Genomic DNA, 27715 nt, shown 5'->3' on the forward strand with positions numbered 1-27715 from the left:
GGATGAAGACGGGTGGCAGTGACAATGGCACAACTCTGGGAATAACCCCAAACTGCCGACCTGCACACTTCACCACTCACCGTGGACGCCTGCCTGCAGTGCCCTGCACAGGTCGCTTATCCTGCTCTCTTGGGAAGAGAGTTACAGTGCATTTCGGGAGCTGAATTCCAGTTCAGTGTAAGCCTCCGGTGCACCCTGCTCTCTCACCACGCGTGGCTTTCACGTGGCCCCGTGGGTGCTGGGCAGCAGGGGTGGGGTCCGGGCTCAGCACGGGCAGAGGGGCCCGGGAGGAAGCAGATCTGAGGTGGTTACGTTAAGACTTTAGGGAAGTGACTCATGAGTGAGGTCTCAGAGGAGGAACAGAAATTCATGGGAAACCGATCCAGTCTCTTCTCCTTCCCACACATCCCAGCGCAGCCAGGTCCCGACTCTCCCTGTTGGGAAAATCGTTTCCATTTCCTGGGTGTGTGGTTCACCCAGGACAGGCCGGCCCCTCGGTCCCGAGGTCAGGTGCAGGGGCCCTCCTTCCAGCTGCATCAAGTCCGAGATCCCATCTGTGTCCCCGCCCACACGCCCTGCTGGGTGGCTCCCTGGGCGTGGCCTTGGCTCACTGCTGGGGATCCCACTGGTCCTGGGCACCCAGGGTCATCTCAGCATCGCCTTTCTGCTGGTGGACCCTCTCCATCAGGTCCAGAGGCCTGGCGGCCGCTGCTTACCTCCCTAGCAGCCAGACCGCGATCCTGGCTCTGGGAGCCGTGAGGATGACTCCAAGGGAGCCTCCCTCGTTTCCACCAGTTTCCCCAGAACGGAAGCTGCCGCTGGACCCCGGGGCTGTGCACACGCAGGCGCAGTTGGGACCCCAGCGCCCAGCAGGGGGTCTGTGTGGCTCGGCGGCCCTTCCTTGATCCCCTTTCCTGTCCAATTGGTCGTGGTCCAGCTGCCTCGAGTCCCACTCTGCTTGTCCTGGTCCAGCAGCCTCCACACCATGGACAGAACTGTCCACTTCCCTTGAGTGTAAGAGGCCGTGGGGGTACAGGAAAGGCCTGACCCCACTCCAAGTCATGTAAAGGACATGAACTTGGTTTGCACCCCAGTTCTTGTGATCTAGGCAAGCAGACATTTTGTCATAGCAACTGTCAAACATAGATGGAACTAGACAACGCTTGCCCAGTCTTGCCCAGCCTGTAACGACCTGCTACTTCCCCATGAGAGGCCAGGCCCTAACAGTGATCTCTGAAGCATGACCAGCCACAGCTTAGCTATAAAAGTGTGTAAAAAATAAAGTTGCTGGTGCCTTGTGCCAGCCCTCCTAAACCCCGGTCTCTTGTGTTTCTTCAATCCCTCGCCACCTCTACCCTGCGGGAACTTGGGAGCAATGTTCCAACCTGCCTGGTGGGCCCTTCACTGAACCGCGAGCCCGGCCTCGGGTCAGGGTGAGGACACCTGCCCTAGGCCCCAGCCAGCACTTACACTCTCAACCTTCCTAAGGCCACGACCCTTTAATACAGGTCCTCATGTTGTGGTGACCCCCAACTATAAAATTATTTTCGTCGCTACTTTTGTTACTGTAATTTTGTTACTGTTATGAATCGTCACATAAATATCTGATATGCAGGATGTATTTTCAGGGGTCGCGACCCACAGGTTGAGAATCGCTGGCTTAGAGCCTGATGGGTGGATGCTATTCAACCTCCAGGCGTTCAGAACTGCCCCCGCGCCAGTGGAGCTTCTGGACCAGAAGCAGCCCCATCAGCCAGGGGCCAGGGGAGTAAGGTACACAGGGACCCGTGACAGGGGCAGGCTGGGAGGAGACCCCTCCAGGCCGGAGCTTCTGAGAACAAGAGGGAAAGGAGCCAGCCGGGCAGGGTTCTGGGGGGCACAGTTCTGGGGGACGGGCACGCCCAACAGGCCGGGTGCTGGGGCTGCAGGGGAGCCAGGAGGGGCCCAGATGACACGAGACTGGCACACAACACCAAGTATGAAAGATGCGAGCTTTTTATTCACTCGTGTCACCGCCAATAAAATGAGAGCTAGCATTTGGAAAACCCCCCTGTAAAATACAGGTTTTACCATGAAGATGTATTTCACGGGTATTTCACTATGCACTTAACACACACACACTAAGCACACTCAAACCCTGTCCCATCGAAGCACACACACGGAAATAACACTTTTCACAGCGGAGTATTTACAACGGAAGCTGATCAGAAAGCAGTTCCGCGTTTGGCATTCTCTCTCCATCCCCCCGAGATGACTGAAGGTCCGACTCTCTGGTCACAGGGACACATTGCAGGTCAACTGTCCAAACGGTCCTCCCACGGTAAAAGCCACCTCCTGCGGCCCTTCCATGCCGCCGAGGTCCAGCCCCCACCAAGCAGGGAACTAACAGGTCACACGGCTGCCTGGCTCCTGAGGGCGGACAGACGGAGGCTTCGCAGCGACGGCACAGACGTGGGAAGCGCACCCGTGGCAGCACCAGGACGCCAGCGACAGCCGCGTCTTCACGCAGCGCCGACCACGCCGTGTGGACAGCCCCACACTCAGAGGGCAGGACAGCGTGTCCAGGTGCCGGCCCATGTGCTGTCCTAGCTCCTGCTGGCGTTTATGGCTCAGTGTCACCTGAACTTACATATGCCAATTCCAACGTTCTACAACCTGACCCTCACGCTACCACTTCCCTTCCCACGTCAGGGCCGCCAGTGTTCCTGTGACCGTGAGGCTGAGATAAAATGAGAACAGCACACACTGACCATCGAGTCTGCCCCCTACTGAGGTCAATGAATTAAGTTCTCCTCTTACTGGTAAAGTGACTTTTAGTAAAAGCCATCATTTAATTGAAATAAAAAAGTACAAAACTGACCATGCAATCACAGCTTCACTTATAATTATACGAACAGGCACGCGTCACTCCCAACCGTGCCACAGTCAGTACCGTGGGCCTCAGTGGCCCCTGTAAACACTAAGGTGACGGTGGGACGGCGGCAGGAAGCTGCCCCTGGACACGTCGGAGCCGTCGCTCCTGCCCCATCCCATCTGGACCCCATAGTCACACACAGGCCCGACGGGAGCCCCGCTGCTGGTCCAGATGTGCCTTGGAAGTTAAAGTTTCAAGACGGGGTCACAGAGGGTAACTGAGCTCTCAGAGGGCCTGCGAGGATGGCTTCTCGCGTGGACACAGCAGCGACGCGCCGCCGCCATGACAACCGCACCAACGAACCCCCACCCCCCGCTCTTTGGGAGGAGCTAGCAGCACCCCAAGCACTGCCACAGCACCTCCCGGACGGAAGCGTCTCACCCAGGGCTGGGCTCTGGCGGCCGATCCTTCTGCCACGACTGCAGCCCCGCCCGCACCAACCACGTGGGACCTAGAAGACCAAGGCCACGCAAGCCCGGGGCCTGCAGCGTTACTGACACCTTCGCTTTGCTCTAATGCTGCTATGTTCACGGTGCGCTCCTGTCAGGCATCTGAGCCGAATTCATTTCTGAGTGAAACGGGCAGGTAACCAGATGAAGACGGAAATCTCCCACGTGAGGGCTCCGAGGGAGGGCTCTGTTTAGTGTAATGAAAAGTAATTTCTAAAAATCTCTGCAGTCGTTCTGAAACACAGGCACCAGCAGAGCAGACTCCAGCCAGGACGGCCTGGGAGACGGAGGCGGCGGGAGACTCCGTCTGTCCTTGGCGGTGGGGACGCTCCTCCCTCAGGTGAAGGCGACATCTTCCAGGTAGTCGGCGACGTTGCTGAGCTGCGACAGGGTCAGGTCCTGCGTCAGGTCGTCGAGCTGTTGTTCAGACAGAGGGCAGATGAGCGTCAGTCAGCACGCAGTCTCAGATCTCTCTAAACACGGTGCTGCGCCGCGAGATCACCTAGGGCCCCCCCTGCTGCCCGGCAGCCCCCTCGCCCGCCCTTCCTCCAGCTCTGAAACCCGTGCGCACAGGCGCTGAGCTGACAGGTGAACGGCCGGAGAGCTCGCTGAGAAAGCAGGGCAGGCAGGGCGAGCGCAAGCCCAGGTTTGCGGTGCAGAAGTGTTGTCTTCACCGCAAATGCTGCCTCCCTCGCCCCAAGGCCTCCCACTGCAATCCTAAGCAAAGGTCACGGCGCTGAGGGCATGCCGGTGGGGAAGGCAGGCTCACGAGAGACGCCCACAGCTCTCTTGGCACCAACAGGCGATCCCGAGACGCCACCTCACACATCTTGTGCATCCTGCTCTCTGCCTAATCGAAGGCTCAATGTGGAACCCAATAGAGACCCCCAGTTCTGCCCGGGCTCCACTCCCGCTGCGCCGTCTCCCCTGGGTGTGGCCCCCACCCTGCTGTGCAGAGCCTGACGCCACAGGCAGCCCCAGCTGCGCCCCCTGCTCTCAGGCTCGCTCGCACCAACCTGCGTGGTGGCCTCTGAGCACGGCTCCTCCTGCACCGACTGCCCACACCCCAAGGGCCGGTCCGACCCAGCCCTGACCCCTGGGCCACGGAGCCCCCAGCAGTGAGGCCCGGTAACACCGGCCCCCAGAGCACCTCCTTAGCGACAGAGGGGTGACAGCGGAACCAGCTCACAGCCTCACTAAAGACTCTCTCCAGACCTGAACCAGGTCCACCTGCCACCCATTTCCCACCATTCCCAGCTGTCCCGCCCGTCTGGTGAGTGCCTAGAGCTGCACGTGACCCGAGGAGCCCCAGGCCTGCGCCGCCCGACCTTGTCGCTGGTGTTGGCCTCGTCCAGCTCCGCGGACAGGTCCTCCTCGATCTCCTCGCCGATGCTCAGCTCGCTCCTCTCCGAGCGGTGGCTGGTGCTGGTCCAGGGACAGAGAAGAGCAGGGCCGGTCACTGCGGCCGCAGCCTCTTCAACACTCACTCTCACCCTCAAACAGAGCACAGCCCACCAGCTTCGCCCACGATCTACCCGACCCTGAAAACCACTCTCGAGCCCTGACCGGTGTGGCTCAGTGGATAGAGCATCGGCCTGCGGACTCAAGGGTCCCGGGTTCGATTCGGTCAAGGGCATGTACCTGGGTTGCGGGCACATCCCCAGTGGGGGGTGTGCAGGAGGCAGCTGATCGATGTCTCTCTCATCCATGTTTCTAACTCTCTCTCCCTCTCCCTTCCTCTCTGTAGAAAATCAATAAAATATATTTAAAAAAAAACACTTGCGAGGCAGCAGGGCCAGTCAACTGGACAGACGAGAAAAGTAGGGTCCAAGCTGCCTCTCAAAAAAGCAGCCCAAAACCTCACCCATCAGTCAGTCACAGACACAACTTCTCCCTGGGAGAGAGGACTCTGCCGCGTACATAAGACTCGCAGCCTCTGATTTAATATTTCTAATCACATCCACAACAAACGCCACGCCAGATGAATGACTGACCAACTCCTGTTACCCCATGTACACGTCACCTGAGTCAGAAAGATCATGTGAGGGCCACGTGTTTCAGGTAGATGTGGGCGGTTCCCACGAGGCCAGGAGGGTGGAGGGGGGAGTGGAGATGAGGGGAGAGGAGAGGGGGAGGGGGAGGAGGGGAGGGCCCTCCTCCTAGGGAGGCCTGGTGCTGGACTCAGTTCTTCAGCTACTTCCATTCATTCTCCTGAGTTTCCTGAACACGCACATCCTGATGTGGAATCTACCCAGGCTTCCAGGCCACCTGCAGCTCTGGATCAACCCCCACCCCCACCCCGTCACTCTGAACAGGGACCACGCCCACTAAAGCAAGCACCATTGTGATCCTGTCCCTTTCCTGTGTCCAGAAAGTGCTTACAATGTGTATCTTGTTGTCCAACGGTTTTTCTTACCTATTGAAGTCATCCACATAGTCATCATCTTCTCCAGCCCCTGGTAAGTTTAGGGAGAGACACATGTTATCCTATATAATGAAAGCCTAATATGCTAAGTGTCCGACCGTTTGTTCAACCAGTCGCTATGACATGCTCTAACCACCAGGGGGCAGACGCTCCGACCGGGGTTAGGTTGCTGCTGGGGTCTAGCTGATCAGAACTGGGCAACATGAGCCCGGACACGCCCTGGTGTCCTCTCACGGTCCCTCCCCAGCCCCGATCATGCACTGGTGGGGTCCCTCGGCCTGGCCTGTGCCCCCTTGCAATCCGGGACGCCTCGGGGGATGTCAGAGAGCTGCAGGCCTAGGCCACGACAGGCTCAGGTGTGGCTGCATTCTGGCGGGAGGTGGGCGTGAACGCCCTGCACACTTCGAGTGGCAGAAGAGTCAGCTGAGCCTGTCGTGGCTGCTGCTAGGCTCCCCGGCTCGTGGAGTGAGCCCAGGCACGGCAGGCCAGGCCAGCATGCACTCCAGAGGAGCTCACGCAGGCTGCCCACACCCACTCACTCACGCCTCCGAGCAATCCACACTGAACTGGTTGTCAAGTTACCTAATCCAAGGGATGCGACTTTATCGTTCACCACCTTCAGATCTTTCAGAACCGCGTTCCCCCTTTTGCCTGTGAACAGGAAAACACATCTGCATTAAATCAACGTTTAGAATGCAACCACTTCTTAAACATGCCCATTATTTCTGCCCCCAGAATACGGGCTTCTTTACAACAGAAGCTTACTCAACTAGAAGAAAATGACCCTGTGACTAAGGACTGCTGATGCAGTTCTTTGCTATAACTTGAGCCTCACAGTGTTTTTTGCCCACTTCTTTCTTACCAGAGGCCCGGTGCATGAAATTCATGTGGGGGGAGGGGGGCGGTCCCTCAGCCCGGCCTGCACCCTCTCACAATCCGGGACCCCTCGGGGGATGTCGGGCCTAAACCAGCAGTCGGACATCCCTCTCGCAGTCCTGGATGCTGCATGCATCAATGACCATACTTTTCACACAGGTGACAGGCATCTTGCTGTTGTACGGGCAGCTACATTTTTTTGCCCTGATTATAAAAAGCAGTATATAACATGATCCTTCTGAGGCAGTGGTACCATTTTCCCCATCTTACGGGTGGAAAAACTGGAGCAGAGAGAAATTAAGTAATTGGCTTTGTCACAGTTATAAGTGTCAGAATCAGGGGTGACCACAAAATGTGCAAGCCAGAGTCCATGCTTGTCATCGCTACATCATCCTGTTTTTTCAGTGTTAGAGTAGCCTTGCCAGGCCTTAATTTTAAAATCTAAGAGACTGTTCCCAATATGTAGGGCAGGGTCCCTAGCCCGGGCCGGCGATCAGGGCCATCTGTGGGGTGACTGGCGGGCAGGGCGATCGGGAGCCCCCCTGGCACACATTTGGCTGGTGGCCTGGTACCGCCTGCTGGCCAGCTCCACCCCCACCACCTGTCGCCTTCCTCTCGAGGGGCAGTGCTCGCCATAGCAACTGGTTGTTCCCACGTTTGGTCAATTTGCATATTAGGGTTTTATTATATAGGATGGTGCCCCTCTGGGTGTGACTGCACAGACTAGTCATTCTGTCGTATTATTCCCCTTGACCTCTACATTTTGCATCGATTCAATCACAATTTCTTTTCCCAACTGGACCGCCTCTCACTGGTTTTACTTCTTCAGCCCTTAGCCCTCAATGTTCTCTCTAAATCATTCCTTCCTAATCAGCATTAAGGGTGACCCGCCTAGCTGGTTTGGCTCAGTACATAGAGCATTGGCCTGCGGACTGAAGGGTCTCAGGTTCAATTTCAGTGTGGGTTGCGGGCTTGATCCCCAGTAAAAGGCGTGCAAGAGGCAGACAATCAATGATTATCATCATTGACATTTCTCTCTCTCCCTCTCCATTCCTCTCTGAAATCAATAAAAATATATGTATATTAAAAAAAGAGTGACCCGGGATGGAAGGATGGATGGATGGATGGATGAGTGGATGAATGCATGGGTGAGTGGGTAGATAAATGGGTGAAAAAGAAAGAAAAAAAAAAGAGTAACCCATTCTGACATCTGGGCCCCTTCACTGAAGGTGACAATGACCATGGGAAAGAAGAGGAAGGGCAGGGACGGGGCCACAGTCTCAGGTCCATGGCCAGCTGACCAGATGGGTAGGAGAACCACAGAACATCTCATGTCCTGGGACACCCTACAGCTGTACCATGGAATGCAAAACTGTGCACATCACAGTGGATTCCCTCACACAGAGCTCACCCACTTTTTAGAAAACTCACTCAGAAGAGGCCCAGTTATACTCTAACACTGTGCTGATTAAACCCTCTGTCCCCTGTGACGTAGGGCCCAGGCTCATCCCCACAGCTCCGTGTCTGAGCGCTGGGGCTTGCACCATGTGAGGCAGGTGGGTGGGGCGGGGTGGAATGTGTGGGCAGCCCGGCATTCCTTGCACTGCAGTCCCTGTCCCTGATGTATGGGACACACCAGGTCCAAATCCCCCTCACACCCTGAGATGATCACTGTGGCACCAAACAATCTACAAGACACATGTTTAAAATGAATTTAATTAAATCTTACTCAAGTCAATCTAAATGTCCAAGAGAGATGGTTTAAAATATACCTCTACTAGAGGCCCGGTGCACAAATTCATGCACCAGTGGAGTCCCTCGGCCTGGCCTGCGGGATCGAGCCAAAACCGGCTCTCCAACATCCCCCAAGGGGGTCCCAGATTGCAAGAGGGCACAGGCCTGGCCAAGGGACCCCACCAGTGCACGATCTGGGTGGGAGAGGGACACAGGAGATTGGCCAACCAGAGAGGGGCCACGGGAGGGCTCCAGGGCATGTCAGGCCCATGTCACTCAGTCCCAATTGGCCGGACCCCAGAAGCAAGATAACCTACCGGTCAGAGTGTCTGACCCCTGGTGGTCAGTGCACGTTATAGCAACTGGTCAACTGTCTGCCCCCTGGTAGTCAGTGCACGTTATAGCGAGCAGTTGAGCAGCCTTAGCATATCATTAGCATATTACACTTTGGTTGAATGGATGACCAGACACTTAGCATATTAGGTTTTTATTATATAGGACTAGAGGCCCGGTGCACAAAAATTTGTGCACTCATGGGGAAGAGGGGTCCCTCAGCCCGGCCTGTGCCCTCTCGCAGTCTGGGACCCCTCGGGAGACAACGACCTGCTGGCTTAGGCCTGCTCCCAGGTGGCAGAGGGCAGGCCCAATACCTAGGTGCAGCCCCTGGTCAGGCTCAGAGCAGGGCCGATTGGGGAGTTGGGGCACCGCCCCGTCATGCACAGAGCAGGGCGGATCGGGAGGTTGCGATGCCACCCTGTCACACTAAGTATAGGGCTGATTGGGGGGTTGGGGCACCGCCCCGTCACACTCAAGGCAGGGTCGATGGGGAGGTTGCGGCGCCACCCCCTGTCACGCACAGAGCAGGGCCAATCAGGGGGGTTGGGGCTCCGTACCATCACGCACAGAGCAGGGTCGATCAGGGGGTTGGGGAGCACCCCCATCACGCACAGAGCAGGGCCGATCAGGGGGTTGGGGAGCTCCCCCGTCACTCGCAGAGTAGGGCCGATAGGAGAGTTGGGGCACCGCCCCGTCACACACAGAGCAGGGCAGATCAGGGGGGTTGGGGCTCCGTACCATCACGCACAGAGCAGGGTCGATCAGGGGGTTGGGGAGCTCCCCCATCACGCACAGAGCAGGGCCGATCAGGGGGTTGGGGAGCTCCCCCGTCACTCGCAGAGTAGGGCCGATAGGAGAGTTGGGGCACCGCCCCGTCACACACAGAGCAGGGCAGATCAGGGGGTTGGGGTGCCGCACCCTGTCACACACAGAGCAGGGCCGATCAGGGGGTTGGGGCACCGCAGCTTGTCACACACAGAGCCGCAGGGCGATCAGGGGGTTGGGGAGCTCCCCCTATCAGGAACAGAGCACGGCTGATCAGGGGATTGGGGCGCCTTCCCCTGTCACGAACAAAGCAGGGCGGATAGGGAGGTTGTGGCCCCGCCCCCTGTCACACAGAACCACAGGGCAATCAGGGGGTTTGGGCGCTGCCCCCTGTCATGCTGATCTTGGTGCCGGGAGGCCTCTCGGCTCCGCTGATCCCGGTGCTGGGAGGCATAATACCCTTTTACTATATAGGATAGAGGCCTGGTGCATGGGTGGGGCTGGCTGGTTTGCCCTGAAGGGTGTCCTGGATCAGGGTGGGGGTCCCCACTGGGGTGCCTGGCCAGCCTGGGTGAGGGGATGATGGCTGTTTGCAGCTGGTCACACACCCTTCAGGGTGGGGGTCCCCACTGGGGTGCCTGGCCAGTCTGGGTGAGGGGCTGAGGGCCGTTTTCAGGCTGGCGGGTGACTGAATGCTCCCAACCGCTCCTTTTTTCCTTTTTTTTTTTTAATTCTGGGCCAGCCTTAGCTCTGGCTCCAGCTCTGAGGCCTCTGCTGCTGAAAGCTGGTATCTGGTTTGTTTGGGTTCTATAATCGAAACACTGTATCAACTCCAGCTCTGAGATCCTGGGCCAGCTGAAAGCAGGTTTCTGGGGTTTTGTTTAGCTTCTATATTTGTTACAATGTTTCAAACTGCAAGCTCAGAGGCCGGCAAGGCAGGCGGGGAACGCTGGAGTCTTCCGTCACTGAAGCAAGCAAGCCTCATGTTCGCTTCCAGCTGCCTGGCTGACGGCCGCCATCTTGGCTGGCAGTTAATTTGCATATCTCCCTGATTAGCCAATGGGAAGGGTAGCGGTCGTACGCTAATTACCACGGTTCTCTTTTATTAGATAGGATATCACAATAGACAGCTAAAATGTCAACTAATAGTATTTGATAGCATAAGAAAAGCGGAATACAGACCATATCTTAAAAAATCAACAGATAGAACTCCATATTAACAGAATCTATCTCTGAATGGTAACATTATGGGCTGTTTTTATGATTTTACATACATTTTTCTGAAAAAATAAGCAATGATCAAATGCTCTGTAGTGAGCTTGGGAGAAATACAGCATCCAGTGCCACCTCTGCAGCCAGGACTCACCTTCTGAGTCTTTCAAGGAGGGGGCTCCCGGCAGGGAGCCGAGTCCACTCTTCAAGGATGGGGCGTCGGCGAGCGAGGTGAGGCTCCCTCCTGGCTTCCCAGGGTCATTTCTCCTAACAGGAAACAAGCGCAGTCAATGCGCTCTGGCCTCTGTCCAGGCACAGAGCAGCGCCAGCAGATCTCACACGACATGAAGAACACAGAATGCACAGCACCAGAGGGTGAGGAGGCACCGCTCACCCCTCCCCCAACTCTGTGTGACATCCCCTTGCTCCTCCTCATCACTGTTTGTGATTCTCTCAGAAGCTCTCCTACCATCACACCCACCCTCCCAGCGCAGACGGAGGCCCTGGGCAATCAAGTGCAGCTCTCCAGAAACCCTGTCCCCGACATCACAAACTTCCCTCTTGAAAATTGGACTGTTCTCGCTCTGGCCGGTTTGGCTCAGTGGATAGAGCGAGTGGACTAAAGAGCCGTGGGTTTGATTCCAGTCGAGGGCACATACCTGGGTTTCAGGCTCCATCCCACGCCTTGGTCAGGGCACGTGCAGAGGCAACCAATCAATGTGTCTCTCTCACATCGCTGTCTCTCTCTCTCCCTTCCTCCCACTCTCTCTAAAAATCAATGGGAAAATATCCTCAGGTGAGGATTAACAAACAAAAAAACCCAGGACCGTTCTCATCCACATACTAGTACATGCATGCTGTTCATCTTCCCGCTCTAATGTCCTAACCCCACACCCCGCCCTCCAGCCCCACCCATTCCTCTGCACCCTCCTATAAAACTCATGAAGAAAGTATTCACCACCGACAGCCTTCCTGAGCCACTCGGACCCATCAGCATGGCCCCAATGCCACCATCTGACTAAACCACCCGTCAAGGCCATCCTCGGCCTCCAGGCTGCTGCACACAGAGGCAGGTTTTCAGCGCTAAATGCTGCTGCTTGGCCAGCCTCCTGCTCCAGGCTCAGGTCCCTGCCCGCTGGCTCCTCTCCGGGCTGACCTGGAGATGCTGCAGTGACCACGGCCTGGTGACCCCGGCAGGCGCCCAGCTTTCCATGCTACCCACGGCGGAGTCCCTAACGCGCATCCAGCCAGAGCTCCCCTCACCCGGCCCTCACCCATCTCACCTTTCCCATGACCATCTTCTCCAACCCAGCAAGTGGAAACGGAGCCCTCTCCTGTCCCCTGGCTCACACCTGTGGCCCGCCCTGCCCTCCCCACCCCTCAGCTCAGTAAAGGGCGGTTTCTGCCTTCCCGGTGCTCAGCCTGGAAACCCGGGACTTCCCTGGGAGCCACTGCTCTCTGAGCACATCCTTACGCTCCCATTCAGGTCATGGCCCGTTTCCTCCTTCTCACCATTCCCGTCACCCCTTCTGGGGCGGAGGACCCCGCCACTCTGTGCCTGGAGACCTGCGCCCAGGCCTGCAACTTGGTGGCCAGGACCTGAGACAATGCCTGGGAACCCAGCCACTCTGCTGCTCAGCTCCAGCGTCCAGTCTCCCTCAGAGCAGAGGGGCAGGGCTGTGCCCGTATGGCGCCTGCATCCTGCAGCTCCGACCGTGGCTGGCACACGTGAGGCTCAGGACCCCCTGCTGCGGGAGTCGGGAACACCTAGGCTTCCTTACTCTGGACGCATTACCACATCAAAGGCTCTGATCACACAAATCGGACTCGTGTGTCTAAGTATGAGCCTTTAGCAGCTCACTGTTCTTAACTGTACATACAGCGCTGAGAAAGTTCCTTGTAAGCCTCTATCCTGATAACCCAAAAGAGTCGACTCACCAACCGTACGTTTTTTCGGGTTTAGGAATGGGGTCGTCAAAGAAAGAATCTCCGTCCAGGTCATCGTCCTGCGGACAGAGGCCAGGCTTGTCTTTGACGTCCAGGCTCTTGTTGCTTAGGAGAGATCCCATTTTTGTCTCCGGGGCCAGGAAGTGAAGGCCGCTTCTGCTCTTTGATTCTGACGAGGAGATGCTCGTATCGCTCTGACCAGCACCACTGCCGGCCTTCTAGGAAAAGACAGGGGGACAGGTCTCCTTGGTCAAACAAAACTTGAATAGGTGTTTTAAATCATAGAGTCCTGAACAACTGCAACCCCCTGGGAATGAGTGCAAGAGGCCCTGAGGGGCGGTGGGAGGGGCTTGCAGTGAACGCGGGGAGGTCCAGAGCAACTGCAGCCCGCTGGCCCCAGGCCTCCAGCATCCAGAAACGGGGACACCACTCCTCACCCCCTAAAGCAGCGGTTCTCAGCCTGTGGGTCGCGACCCCTTTGGGGGTCGAACAACCCTTTCACAGGGCTCGCCTAAGACCATCGGAAAACACATCTATAATTACATATTGTTTTTGTGATTAATCACTATGCTTTAATGATGTTCAATTTGTAACAATGAAAATACATCCTGCATATCAGATATTTACATGACGACTCATAACAGTAGCAAAATTACAGTTATGAGGTAGCAATGAAAATAATTTTATGGTTGGGCGACACCACAACATGAGGAACTGTATTAAAGGGTCGCGGCATTAGGAAGGTTGAGAACCGCTGCCCTAAAGGAACCCTTGGCTATGCCCACTCCATTTAGAAACGACTTTCCCATTTCCTCTTACACTTCTATCCCTGCTCCGTAAATTACTGTAAGCAATGTTCCCAGCGTGAAAGCAAAGGAAGGTTAGTTCACACAAATGAACCAAGTATCACAACAAAGTGAACACAGCACGTTCCGCCCAGGCCCAGCACCCCGGACACCAACGTGGAGGCCGTCGCTGCATGCCGGGTCTAAAGTGGAGATCTGCCCCAGTGCAGCCCTGGCCTCCACTCAGACCTCAGAGGGCGCCCCCGCTGCACCTCCAGGTCCATGGCACCTGCAGCCAGCCCGAGCGTCCACACCGGCCAGCCCCTGAGCATCCACACCGGCCAGCCCCTGAGCGTCCACACCGGCCAGCCCCTGAGCGTCCACACCGGCCAGCCCCTGTGCGTCCACACCGGCCAGCCCCTGAGCGTCCACACCGGCCAGCCCCTGTGCGTCCACACCGGCCAGCCCCTGTGCGTCCACACCGGCCAGCCCCTGTGCGTCCACACCGGCCAGCCTGAGTGTCCACACCGGCCGGCCCCTGTGCGTCCACACCAATGCTCAAGGCTCTCAGCGCGCTCCCTCCTGTCCCAGCCTGCACGCAACAGCACGTATTCCTTTGTCTCCAGTTGGCCCTGATCCTCACAACCTAACATGATTCTGTCCTTCATCGATTTTTTTGCCCTTAGACATGCCTGTGTTAACAATATAATAACCAAAAACTTGATTACTAAAATGTCTTATGAACTAGAAAAAAAAAGGTTTTCCAAACTAAAGGCTTAATCTGAACTGCTTGTCAGAGAAACATTAAAGCCAAATAAAGTTTTCCAAGTTTAAAAAATTCATGCAAATTCTCTTCCTGCCCATGTCTTATCCCCCAGTTTCCTTCCCCAAACCCACCAAAGGCAGTTTCTGACCCGAGACTTATTAATAAATTAGGAAATTTTACTACAGCTGTCTGTCTGTCTCTCTCTCTCACACACACACACCCCTAAGTTTAATTCATGCACATAGAAAGTAAACACTGTGTTATTCTAGAATCACAGAAACCCACCCCTTTCTAGATGCTCAGTGGCCCTGGAGAAGACCTATTTCCATGCTCCCTTCACAAGCCGGACGCCCTGCAGGTGCACGGAGCCAGCGCTCTGGCCTTGAAACCAGACTGGACGGCCGCACAGCTGCTCCACGCTCAGCCCTAAACAGCCAGCTGCTCTGGGTCCAGAGGACAGTAGTGCCCAGATGTCAGGGCTCGGGTCTGAAGCAGCCAGGAGTGGACAGCTGGCCAGGCTGAGTGCTGAGCACACTGCCCCTAGGTATGCTCCTGCATTCAGAATGGATGTGTGTGTGTGTGTGAGTGTGAGTGCGAGTGTGAGAGTGAGTGTGTGTGTGTGTGTGAGTGCGAGTGTGAGAGTGAGTGTGTGTGTGTGTGAGTGTGAGTGTGAGTGTGAGTGTGAAGGGAACGATAATGCTTGGTTTATCTAGAAAACCGAGGTGTCTGTAATACACACAGAAACATCCCCCTACCCCAAACACACACACACACACACACACACACACACACACACACACATCATGGCCCTAAACGTGATGCTGGGCTTATTCCAGAATTTTTAAGAAAAAAGGAGCGATTTAAGAAATAGTCCTTTTTAAAAGAACTTGAAGCAAAAAATAAATACCTCGATACACAAGTTTAGATACACTTGAAAACTGATTATAAAAAGGCTGATCTTTTATATTTTATGTGAAGATAAAAAGCATCTTATTCTAAGTATTAAAAACAAAACCATCTAATATTCCGTTTTCCCAACTGCGTGGTAAAAACCCCAGTGAGTAGAGCCACACAGGCTGCTGTAATCTCCCTTCGGGTGACAGAGTGGCTCACAGTGAACAGGGAACACACGGGGTCAGTGCCAGCGTCAACTGCAGAATGTGAACGCACTGAAGAACGCCCCCCACTCACCATCTGCCCACCCTTTCCTGACCCGCAATAACAAAACCCAGAAATACAACTTTCATCTGACCCAAGTTCCATTGGGTCAAAGCCTTAGGTTTGCTCTGCACTGACAGGCCCACACTATAAGTGCCCGTCAGTTCTATGTACAGGGGAAGGACTTTTTACAAGTCCATCTGTAATAGGACCTTGGGCCTTCTCACGACAGAAGCCACGAGGCACCCCCGCAGGCCTGGCTGGGCGCCCGGGTGCCCTGGGCTCTCTGGCGGCTCCACTCTGGGTCCTGCACAAGCTGGTCATGGACCAGCAGGGCGACTCTCTGGGCTTTGCCTGTGGGAAGTGCTGCCCGGCAGCATGTGAACGGCGCCCCCTGGCGGCCAGCTGTGTCCACGCGCCATGATACCCGCATGCGGCTTGGTGTGGAGCTAGTAAGACGTTAGGATGGAGGGGTTAAGAGTGGGGACCGACTGCATGCACAAGGCAGGGCGGGAAGCAGAGGGACGACGGGCGGAGGACATCGATGCGCTGGAAACGGTGCTGGGCCCAGACTTCTAACGCGGCCCCACACAAGGCCAGGGACGCAGAGGGAAGCAGGGTTCAAAGCGACGGAGGCAGCACCTGGGGCTCAGGGCTACAGGGCCCGGCGCACAGGCTCTTCAGTCCCCCTCGGCCCCAGGCTGCTCCATGACCCAGAGTGCCATGTGTCCCCCTCCACGTGCTCTTCCCATGGACCCACTCCTTCAAACCCACGACACCAACAAGGTTCTACAAGTGTGGTTCCATGACATGCTCTTCAGTCCGAGACACTGGCTACAGGCGTCTATGGAAACCCGCTGGTTGATGTTCTTAACGTCTCACTCCCCAACTCCCCTGCGAACCATTTACTGCTAAGAGGGGACCATAGTCATTGTCTCCCCAGAGCACCCAACACGTGAGTTTCTCTATGCAAATGTTCAGACATGCTGTGAATAACATGTGGAAACATCTCATACGGAAAGGCATAAAAATAGTGTGAACAAAAGGCAGGAATTCGCCCCTGAGCCCGCAGAGCTAAGGCAGCCGGCACAGCGAGTCCTCGGGAATCTCTCCTTCAACCAAGCTGCCCTGGACTCTGAGCGCCACACGCGGCACCGTTAGAGAGGACAGCTTCTTCTCATGCGTGTACGAACTGACCGACTGGCACTGCTTCTCGGACCGCTAACAGTTAACATTTAAAAGGGGCCAGTGTCCGGGCTTGGGCCGTTTGTGGTCTTTGGGGAGGACGCAGCGCCAGCAGCGGGCACTGAGCGCGGGGGCTCCGCCCTCCTCTCGAGGCTGAGGCTGAGCCCCATGCGCGGGGTCACAGCTGTGCACACCAAACATCCTGAAGGAACTAAGTTTCGCCTTTGATTTACCGATAGGAATGTCTCAAAAAGTAGTGAGATGTTCTACTGACCTCAGATAAAAATTATGTAAAGAATATGTACACGACCATCCATTCAAAAAACAAGTATTTTCAACTTTTTTTGTTGCCAAAAAACAAAAAATCCTCAAAATAAAACTGACAGCACAGTTTAAAAATATAACATATGACTTTCACCTGGATAAAACTGCAAGTCAATTACTTCTTGTTTTATGCCACCGCGACTATATCACGTCTGACTGCAGATAAAGAGGGTGACATTTCACAAAAGGAGGTGACCCCGCACAATGGGGCTGCTGTCCCTCCGCCCTCAGGCGTGTTACCTTGGCACCAGACTTCTGCCCGCTTGTCTTCTTCTTACCTTGTCCTTTATACCTTGGTATCTGAGCATGAGAATAAAACGACGTTTTACCACAAAGTATAAATCTTTCAAAATAAACTAATTCATAAACAAACTAAAAAGGATTCCTATTAGAAAGTTTCCTTAAAATGGAGATATTAATATGTTCCTTTAGGAAACCCACTTCTTTAGTCTTTTCTTACTCAAGGGGTTCAACTCATGTTTAAACACCCTGCCCAACAGTTACTGGTCAAGCCCGCCCTCCGCGTGGACACGCCCGCCCTCCCCGTGGACAGCCCTCTTCCGGGCGCACAGAGCAGCGCGGAGCAGCCAGGCTCGAACTCCCGAGCAGCTTCCTTTCAGGCCGCTGGCCCCGCCCCCCTGCTCAGGCGCACAAAGCAGGCCCCCAGGGCTGGTGGGACCCTGCACTGGGCCAGCTGTCCCAGAGTCCCTGGGGCTCCTCGGCTCTCAGAGGAGGGCGACAGCAGGCAGAGGCCCTTCTAGAGCCCCTGATGGCTCAGGCACCGAGAGAAAGAAGGACGCTGGCGAGGAAAGGGTGACCTAAGTATTGGCATCCAAACCCAGACCCGTGAGGACCACGGAGCCACCTGAGCCCAGGCCCCAGAGAGACGAGCCGCGGCGTTTCCCTGTGGGCGGCGAGGCCAGAGGCTCCACGGAAAACAGTCAGAAGGTGGACGAGTGGGCCCACAGGTCTCTTCTCTGGTCAACCTCAGAAACCCCATCACTCCTCTGGGACTGTGTAGAGCAGCGATTTTCAACCTTTCCCCTCATGGCCCCCACGGACGAATCACTAAAACTGCAGCACACAGACAGTCTGCCAATCTGGCCCCAAACCCCGGGCCATTTAGACTCGGTCACACGGAACGGCCACGCTGCGTCGGCTGCTGTCATTCAGATTTGAGTCTGCGGCAAGAGGCCGGTGCCCACCCTGCACTGCGGAATCGCGCTTGCGGCTCACGGGGGGAACGTCGCTGGTTTAGAGCAACACTTCCTAGCTGATTTAGCGTCCGATTCTCACCATAATCCTAACTCCTAAAGCAATTTCTATAAAGAGAATGAGAACAGGCAAGACAGACATGAACTCTTTATCTTGAAGACATACCTTCTGTGAAAGGTTAGTCTTGCTAATTTGCTTTAAAAGTAATCACTTACAAAAGGGAACTGTGAAATAGCTAGTAAGGATGTGGGACTGTGTGTCCATGTTAACCCCGAAAGCCAGGCATTTCCACAGGAAGCAGAGCTTCTGAAGGAGGCTTTTCTCTCTGGCAGCTCCGCTCCGAGGGACTTCTGGAACTTGCCCTGAGCTCAAGGGAAAGCTTCGAAGGCCCCTCTCTCAGAGCAGGCCAGCGCCCAGGGAGCAGACCAGCACAATGGCCTCTGCTGGTTGGAAACCAGCGTCCAATCCCTTCCATTTCTACATTCAGACGACAGGAAGGACCAACCACAGCCGACAGCAGCAGGAGCCCCCCAGAGCCCATGTCTCGGACCCCGACAAGCAGCCGCCCGGCAGCTTGGCAGCGTGTCACCCCCTCTCCCAGCCCCCAGTCAGAAAGGTCAGGGGACCTACCAGCCCGGCGGCCCCAGGAACACTCTGGATGCTCCCGGCGCAAACCCACCCTCTGGTGGGTCAGGTTCTCCCAGCGGGCGCTCTGCTCCAGCCCGTCCCAGACACACTTGCCACCAGCACAAACACCCTGGACTGTGAACTCGAGTGTCCACCCAGTTCGTTTTCTATGATACCAAACCCCTGAGTCAGGGCCCTCACTTCAACCACTCAGAAACCACACACCAATATGGCCCAAGCTCACACACCTTACGAATCCTCAAAACGGCTCATTAACATCAACACCCGTCAGGCTGGCAATCCCAGACTGTCGCCCAGCCACGCTAGTGAGCACAGCACTCTACACCCCTGAGCCTAACCTTCTCCAGTTAGGAACTGATAAACGAGAAGTAACGTTCCAAGTACCAAATGAGTCCAATAGTCTGCACTTTTATTTAATAGCATATTCCTTTCTATGGCACAAAATTTAAAAAACTACCAATTAAAGCAAAATAATGAATGCTTAAAATCCTGTGCGTCACCAGAAGGAAGCCAGCAGTGGCAGGAACTACACAGGAGTGTGCCGCGTAGACGGAGGAAGCCGAGGGGCGTGCCGGGCCAGCCCGCCCGAGCCGCCGACTCACCTTGCTGGGGCCCGTGTGCGCGCTCAGCTTTCCTTCTGGCGACGGTGGTGGAGAACGCGCATCGGCCAGATCCAGTGCACCCTAAAACAGCCCATGAAAATGAAAACATTTACACATAAGGCATAAATATACTAATTACACCTCGTAGAACTTCAGCATTTAAAACTACTCCACGTGTTGGCATGTTGAGTTCTTCCTAATTAACATAAATATCATTAGATTTTCCCAATTTTAATTTTAAAAAGCGAAACACACTTAGATTCAGATTAGCTGCTAAGTATTTCCTCAATCAGCCTGTGCTTTGTGAGGCCCCCTCCCTGCCGGACGCCCCTGGTCCTGCCCGACTCCGCAGACACCTGCTCTGCCCCCTGGACTAGCTGCCGCTGCATTTGTCTCAAGAAACCTTCTCGCACAGCCCCTCCCTGGTGGGCGCCGCCCTCTTCAAGGGCAGCCCTCCCTTCCTCCCCACGCCTTCTAAACCAGCGGGCACACAGCAGGACAGACGCCTCAGGGAGCAGCAGGCAGCCCTGGGCTGAAGCAAGGCGTCGGAGGGATAAAACCAGCACCAGCAGAGTGTGGCAGAAGGACCAGAACCGGGACTTCTCTCCCGTGTGGCTCTCACTTGGTGAGGAGGAGGATGGCATCACACTTTCCCCCAGGAGTCCAGCCTTCTAGTGGAGTAACCAGGTGGGTGGATCCGGGGCAAGGACTGAGCGGGACTTAGGGAGCCATCCCAAGAGTAATGGCCACAGAATCAGAGAAGGTAACGATAATGTCGGCCAGCAGTTGTCCGGTCGCCAACGCCCAGCACTGTTCCCCAAGCTTCACACACTGATGCCTTCAGGCCTCACCATAACCGGTGCCACCTCCAGTTCCCGGGGAGGAGCCTAAGGCACGTGGCTGAGGAGGGCCACCCACAGGGCGTGGCCGAGCTAGGTGTGAAGCTAAGCAGTCTGGCTCCAGAGTCTGGGGGCTATTCCCAGTGACTACAGAAGGGAGAGCAGACCTGGGAGAAAACGTGGGCAACCACCATGCAGGCATGAGGTGCACCCTGAGGGGGAGGGGAGGGTGGTACAGAGCAAGACAGAGGTCAGGCCACAGAAGCCAAGAGGGCTGTCACCAGCACTTCCAGGCTGCGGCTCAGGAGAGCGGGAGCCTTAAATGTGTGTCTCTTTTGTTCACTAGCAGCCAGCAGTGCCCATCCTGTAATAAGCGCTCACCAACCTTGTCAAACGATTATGAATGAATGAGATCACAGGCCCGCATGCGGGGACAGCCGTGCTCTGGCCAGGCCCGTGCCCTCCCAGAGGCGGTTCTGCTGCGGGCGCCCTCGTCCCTCCACACCTGCCCATCCCCCGCCCGGCTTTCCCGTTAAGGTTGAGTTGAACAAAATTTCAGCATGAAACACTCTGCCCCCTTTGACTAAAAATTATTACTCAGAATGTTTGGAACTAATCAGTTATCGTATACTTCCTCTGTAATCACAAACCATTTAAATGTGCATTTTCTTACGAAAGCATCTGATCTTGAACAGCTCTCAACCCTTCTACTACACGTAATTTTCTTACATTTTCCCTTTCAGTGAAAAGAACCTACAGTATTTATCGTGCAAGGAGCACTCAGCCGGCCTGAGCGGTTCTCAGAGGCTTTAGCAGAAACTCTGAGGTTGTCCAGACGGAGGAACGGCCGCAGCCTCCACCCTCACATCCCCTGCGGCCAGAAGCACCCACTTAACCAGCTCCCGGGGACGGTTAAGATGCTGTCTAGTCTGTGACAGTGCCCTTCCGTAAACAGGAATCAGACCGTTAACCTCATTAGCAGTATTTCTAAAAGGGAAGGGTAAGAGTAAGAAAGGTAATGGCTAATCAAACACACAGAAATTAGAAAATGTCTAGAAATAAGCAAAATCAATAGCTCAAATAGTTTTAGATCTAGTTTTAAAAAGCCTTTCAGTTCAAAAATTAACTAGTCTGTAACTCAGCCTTTATGTTTGAAAAACACTAAGAAGACTCATGCTTGGAGTGTTCTCGCCACTTCTTGTGCAGTGCCCTGTGCGGGAGCTCCAGGATGCCCACCCCGAGCTCTCAGGCCCCTTTCCCGGAGGAACCGGGAGGTGAGCGCTAGTCAGAAAGGATGGTTAGCACTAGTCAGTGGGAGGTGAGCACTAGTCAGAAAGAATAGTTAGCACTAGTCAGTAGGAAGTGACACTAGCCAGCAGGAGGTGACACTAGCCAGCAGGGAGCAGGATCCATCCACAGAACAGGGGCGGCGGCCTCAGAGCACCCACACTTCCAGTTTTCGTTAGAATGTGCATTTAACCGATCTGAGTGTGTCACTGCTTCCAAGGAAAAGTCTCTTACTTACCCCCGACTCCCTGCACGGAAGGCGGGGCTGCAGGGGGCACAGTGACTAGCCAGGAGGTAACGAAGCACAGGCTGCACTTACTTCCCCACAGGCGGGCCCTCTCTCCTTCTGCTGACAGCGCCTGATCACTTCCAACAGCAAGGGTCCGCCCACAGTGCCTTCCGCTTCAATGATACCCAAGTCCCGGGCTAAATTCTCTCGACCTTCCAGACCTTGAAACTAGGAAGAAATAAGATGTAAAAGTAAGCTATAAGTGCACAGGTATATAACAAGATTATTTACTCAGAGCTTAAAGAAAAATATTTTCAGAACTTAGACATCTTTCTAAACTCAGAGACTGTTTTTCTAATGAATGAAATGTCCATTTCTAAAAGTTACATATGTATATTGGGGGGGGGGGGGGGCTGAAGGTGGCCATGGAGCCCCATTCCCCCCACTGAGCTCACTCCCAAATATGCACTCACTGAACAGAACAGAGGCCTCAAACACCCACACCGTTTAATGATACTTTTCTTCACAGGAAGCAGTTGCTCACGTGTGTGACATAAACACATAAAATACAATGCCACAACATGAGCAAGTTTCTATTTGGAATTCTGCATACAGAAAATGCAAGAGTCGGGATATTTACTTTTTTATTTCGTGCACCAGTCTCCACATTAACAGCTACAGTCGAACAGAGCAAGTCGCCTTTACCACAACACTCCCTCCCAGTGAAGTGCAGCAGGGGCCCTCGGACCCGCTGCCAGCTCGATGACGGATGGCGCGTAAGAAAACCAGGAGCTACAACATCTTCATGCAAGACACGACAGCTGCCAGTGTTAACTTTCAGCTGTTCATGAGCTCATCGTGTCAAAGGCTTCAAAGTGAGGTGAAAATCATTCTTACTGTGCTAGCTTCAGGCTGGAAAACGGCCAAGGTGAAGTCCAGATGAAAGAACTGGAGAAACTCTGCCACCAGACTAGCCACCAGCCGGCCTGCGGGGCAAGAGAGGCGGTGAGCGGGCCTTCTCGCCTGAGCCTCCTGACAGTGAGGCAGGACAGGCGCACTAACGGGAGGGAAGTTTCTACATGTTTAAGCAAGGGTTCCTCTTTGCCGCGTACAATTAAGTGATGGGAACCGGTCTCCCCAGGGCCTCACTGGGACCCTAGGTCTGGCAGCAACCATCAGGGAGACACTGACACTTCACGGGACAGCTCTGCCTCTTACAGTAAAGCTGGTTTCATCCCCGGACCAATGGTAAGTAAAGCAACTAACAGCAGTCCAGTAAAATCTCCTTTTAAGAAATAAGGACCTATAAGGATCACAGACACCAAAGAGTGATCTGAAATCCCTGATTTCTCCCAAATAGAGTCACGATTTGAAAATTTACAGACAAAATAAACAAGAAGAGCTGAACCTCTTACCATCTTTCGTGTTTAAAAACTTTTTCAGGCTCTCGTTGACTAAAGGAGTTTTGTTCTGTTAAAAAAATAAAATACTATAAGCGTCGTGTTTATGATGACAACAACTACAAAATGTGGATTAAAGTATAACTTTTTGGCAAAGATGTAAGTAAAATATTGCCACCCATACAATTATGGTTAATCCCACTCCATGACTATTGGTCACTAAAAGAACTGCTTTGTGCTATTGAGTAATATCTCAAAGTTAATAAAACAAAGCCATATATGAAGACTTATAGTCATTTTTAAAGTTTTACTAATTGCTGACTCAAGTACTTTAGAAGCCAGATCTTCAAATACTCATGTGAAATAACACTTATAAAAACAACTATTATTTCAACTGTATGAATTTTGATACTGTCATCTTAGCCATCAACCATTTACGACACACTGCGAACAGGACTTTACTTACACACTTGCCATTTGCAGTCCACCTGTAGCAGGTCACATGACTTCATGTGGTGCATAGGCCAACTGATTTTTATCGTTAAACGTTTATTTGAGTAAATAAACAAAACACTTCTGGCACATCAGAGCTAATGCGCGCAGAGCGCAGTTACGGGCATACGGTGCGGCCCTCTAGGGAAGCCGTCGGGCACGTTGGACAAAGGGGAAGAGGCCTCCATGTGACCCCCGCCGAGGGATCTCAAGAGCAAGGACAGGGCAGGTCCCAGCAACACGCACGCACACGCCCCCCGCAGCTTGGTTATGAGCTGAAAGCTGGCAACAACCCAACGTCACCGACAGGTGAGTGACTGAGCAGACGCCCACACAGCCCCACACGACAGGGAAACCGGCGGCCCCGTGAACGAGTCTTTATGCCGAGAGAACGAGCCAGACCAAGACACAAAGCGAGGAGAGTCTGTGCTGGGCGAGTCCCATGGCCTCGCTGTCAGAGCCCGGGTGGCCCAGGCTGGAGGTGCGGTGGGGGACCCAAGGGGGTGTGCAGCGGCTTGAGAAGCCTTTCTATCCGTAACGCTCACCAAGCACGCTTTTACTGACTTCAGAGAGGGAGAGAGAAAGACAGAGAAATATCAGTGAGAGGGAAACATCGGTAAGCTGCATCCGGTACACACCCTGACTGGGAACTGAACCGGCAACTTTCCGGTGTGGGGACTACACTCCAACCAGCCAGCTGGCCGGGTGCTTGAGGAAACTTTTCAAAGCCATGGGTATGGTCATTATCTTTTTTTTTTCCAGAGAGAAAGGGAGAGGGAGACACAGAAACATCAACGATAAGAGAGAATCATCGATCGGCTGCCTCTTGCACAGCCCCTACTGAGGGTGGAGCCCGCAACCCGGGCCTGTGCCTTGACCAGAACTGAACCTGGGACTCTTCAGTCCACAGGCCGACGATCCATCCACTGAGCCAAACCAGCCAGGGCTATCCCTCAGTCACGTTTTAAGAATACTCAAAAGCTCAAGGAGGGTGAAGATCACAAAGGCTCAATAGGCTAGTGTAGGAGATTTTAAGATCAACGGAAATATTTAAAGAAATGGAAGCGCAAGACCGAGCGTGTCCTACGAACAGCCCCTGGGAGCAACGCAGAGAAAGGGCTTCAGGAGCAGGGAGGGCACAGCAGCCGGGAGAGGAACCAAGCCGGGCGGCCGAGCCCTCTTCAGCCTCCGCGCAGAACCGAGCGCCAGGCGGCCGGTGGGAGGAAGAGCAGGGCCTCGCACATTTCTGGCCGAGGAACAGCCTTGCAAGTGAGGCCGGGCGAGCGGGCAGTGGGACACACAGGTCGGAAGCTCAGGAGGGCGACACAGGCGGGAGAGCCCGGCCACAGCTGCTGGTGTGGTCAGGGTTCAGGCAGAGGCACCGAGGACAGCTCTGGACACCGCCCCGAGGTTCCGTGAGTGAACAGGAAAACGGTCACGCCGCGGACCCAAGGAGCGACCAAGAGAAAACAGAACAGAAACATTCCCAGTCAAAGAGTTTCAGGAAGGAAAGAGGAATTAATTACGTCCAGTGCCACAGTCACGCTGATGGGTCAGAGCCAAGAAAAACCGAATGAGGACTCTTCTTGACGGCAGCAAAGACATGGCCTCAGTGCAGGAGGGATGGACTTACAGGTGCCCATGGGTTACAGGGGACCTGGAGCATGAGAACAAGTGTCAGACACACGTTCATTCAAAACTTGTCAGAGGGCAAGGAGAGCGGAGACAGCCGCGAAGGCAAGGCCAGGGCAGGCCGCTGTGCAGCCGGCAGAACCTCCCCACTGGCGGGAGGAGGCAGGCACAGGTGCGTGGGCACAGGGGAGCCCTGTCTCGGGGAGGACACACCGAGAGGGCCTGATGCCCCCGTGTTCCCCAGAGACACAGGTGTCGGCCAGGAGTCAGGTGGAAGCTGCACGGGAAACAGACGTGGCAACGATACGTCAGATAAGGGTTCATCTCCAAAATACATAGGGACTCAGACAACTCAAAAGGAAGGCAAACATCCAATCAAAACGTGGACAGAGGACCTGAATGGACACTTCTCCAGGACACACAGGTGGCCAAGAGACATGAAAACATGCTCAAAGTCACTGATGTTCAGAGAGATGCACATTAAAACGGCAATGCGGTACCACCTCACACCTGTCGGAATGGCTACCACCAACAAACCAACAGACAAGCGCTGGCGAGGACTCGGAGATAAGGGAGCCCTCGAGCACGGCTGGTGGGAGTGCAGACGGGGCAGCCCCTGTGGAGAACAGGTTGGAGTTCCCTCAAACAATCAAATACAGAACTTCCATCTGACCCAGGGACCCCACTTCTAGGAATCTATCCAAAGAGACCGGAAGCGCCACTCAGGAAGAACGTGTGCGCCCTGTGCTCACGGCAGCTCAGGCCACAATGGCTGAGACCTGGACACGGCCCACGTGCCCACCAGCAGGTGAGTGGGTGAGCAGCTGTGGTACAGCCACACCAGGGACACTACGCAGCCGTGAAGGAGGACCTCTCCCCCTGAGACAGCACGGAGGGGCCTGGAGAGGACGGTGCTGAGTGAATAAGCCGCTCAGAGAAAGACAAGTGCCACATGATCTCACTCACGTGTGGAATCCAAGTGACAAAATAAACTGATGAATAAAATAGAACCAGAGACACGGAAGCAGGGAACAGAGTGGGGGGGAATCTCAGAGGGAGGGGGTGGGAGATCAACCAAAGACCTTGTGTGCACACGTGCGTCACCGGGACAGACAATAGGGCGGGGGTGGGCTGGAGGGGGTCCATGGGGAAAAGGGGGCATATGAGTACTTTCAACAATAAAGATTTAAAAACAGAGTGAGGTGGAAGGGCCTTGCTAGGGTGGTCGTCTCCACTCAGTGACGTCAGCAACCCTCAGGCTCCGGTGACTTTGCTCTAGAGCAGCGGTTCTCAACCTGTGGGTCGCGACCCCTTTGGCGGCCGAACGACCCTTTCACAGGGGTCGCCTAAGACCATCCTGCAGATCAGATATTTACATGACAATTCATCACAGTAGCAACATGACAGTGCTGGAGTAGCAGCGAAAATGGTTTTATGGTTGGGGGTCACCACAACATGAGGGACTGCATTAAAGGGTCGCGGCGTTAGGAAGGTTGAGAACCGCTGGACCAGACCATCAGGAGTCGGTGCTGGCCTCCTGCCCCCGCGGCGCTCCCGAAGCCGGCAATGCCCCCGCGGCGCCCAAGTAACACTTCCGCCTCTTTCCCAGAATAAAGAGGCGCAGCCCTCTGCTCCCAAGCACCCCGTCTGCACCCCGCCCCCCCCCACCCCCTCCGTCTACACTGCAGCCGGCAGCGCTCCGGGCGGTCGCAGCCACCCGGGGTCACCGCCAGGCGGGCCAGCACGGGGCGCGGACGTCGTACCTCCACTTTTTCTTGCTCCTCTAGCGCCAAGAACACGGCCGCCCGGAGCTCCGCCTTGAAAAAAAAGGGGGTGTTAACGGGGCCGCTCCCCAGTCCCCGCAGGAGGGCGGGAGGGCGCAGACCCCAGTCCCCGGCCCAACCGCGCCGGAGGAGCCCGAGCGCCCCCTGGCGGCAGCGAGGCTCGGGGCCCGGGCGGGACGAGCGCGGCCGGGGGTCGCCCCTCCCCAGCGCCCCGCGCCCAGCCCGGGACCCGCTCCCCCCCTCCCTCCGGTCACACCGGCTGCTCCTGCGGCGCCTGAGAAGCGGGGCCCGAGCAACGCACCGCCCGGACGGCAGCCCGCCGCTCGAAGCAGGCGGGGACCTGGGGCCCGGGGCCCCCGAGCCCGCCCGCCCCGTCCCCACCCCCACCCCCACCCCCGGACCGGACCCCGGAGCCCGCCCGGCGGCCCCAGCGCGCCCGGTCCCTTTGTGACGCCCGCCGTCCGCACAGGCCCTGCGGCCCGCGCTCCCCCCCGCCTGGCCCGGCCGGGCCTCCCGCCGACCTTGATGCGGTTCAGGACCCCGCTGCCCTCCAGCGTCTGCACCAGCAGGTCCCGCAGCTCCGTGTCCTCCTCCGCCACCACCGCGGCCGCCGTCGCCGCCATCTTGCTTCTCCAAGACAACCGCCGAAGCCGCGCCAACGGCCAACGGCGCCGCACACGCCGCGGGGCGCGCGGCCGAGACCACGCCCCC

At 55.4% G+C, this 27715-nt stretch overlaps 1 protein-coding gene across 6 annotated transcripts; it reads right to left on the reverse strand.

The window, feature by feature from the left end:
• Positions 1-1977: 1977 nt before the first annotated feature.
• Positions 1978-27715, reverse strand: CEP43 (centrosomal protein 43). Of its 6 annotated transcripts, none has more exons than XM_036317469.1 (13): positions 27526-27715; positions 26984-27037; positions 23112-23166; positions 22594-22682; positions 21787-21924; positions 19342-19422; positions 17117-17176; positions 12659-12876; positions 10866-10978; positions 6371-6439; positions 5780-5819; positions 4692-4788; positions 1978-3780 (listed from the first exon to the last, which is right to left on the reverse strand). In XM_036317469.1, exons 1-13 carry the CDS (start codon positions 27625-27627, stop codon positions 3700-3702), a joined length of 1197 nt encoding a protein of 398 aa, XP_036173362.1. In that variant the 5' UTR covers positions 27628-27715; the 3' UTR covers positions 1978-3699. The 6 variants fall into 6 exon arrangements, with proteins under 6 accessions (XP_036173362.1, XP_036173361.1, XP_036173365.1 ...); XM_036317468.1 differs by having other exon boundaries at positions 12650-12876; positions 27526-27714; XM_036317472.1 differs by lacking the exon at positions 6371-6439 and having other exon boundaries at positions 12650-12876; positions 27526-27714.

Source organism: Myotis myotis, unplaced genomic scaffold (genome assembly GCF_014108235.1).
Source record: "Myotis myotis isolate mMyoMyo1 unplaced genomic scaffold, mMyoMyo1.p scaffold_m19_p_7, whole genome shotgun sequence".
In the NCBI taxonomy this organism is placed as follows: domain Eukaryota; kingdom Metazoa; phylum Chordata; class Mammalia; order Chiroptera; family Vespertilionidae; genus Myotis; species Myotis myotis.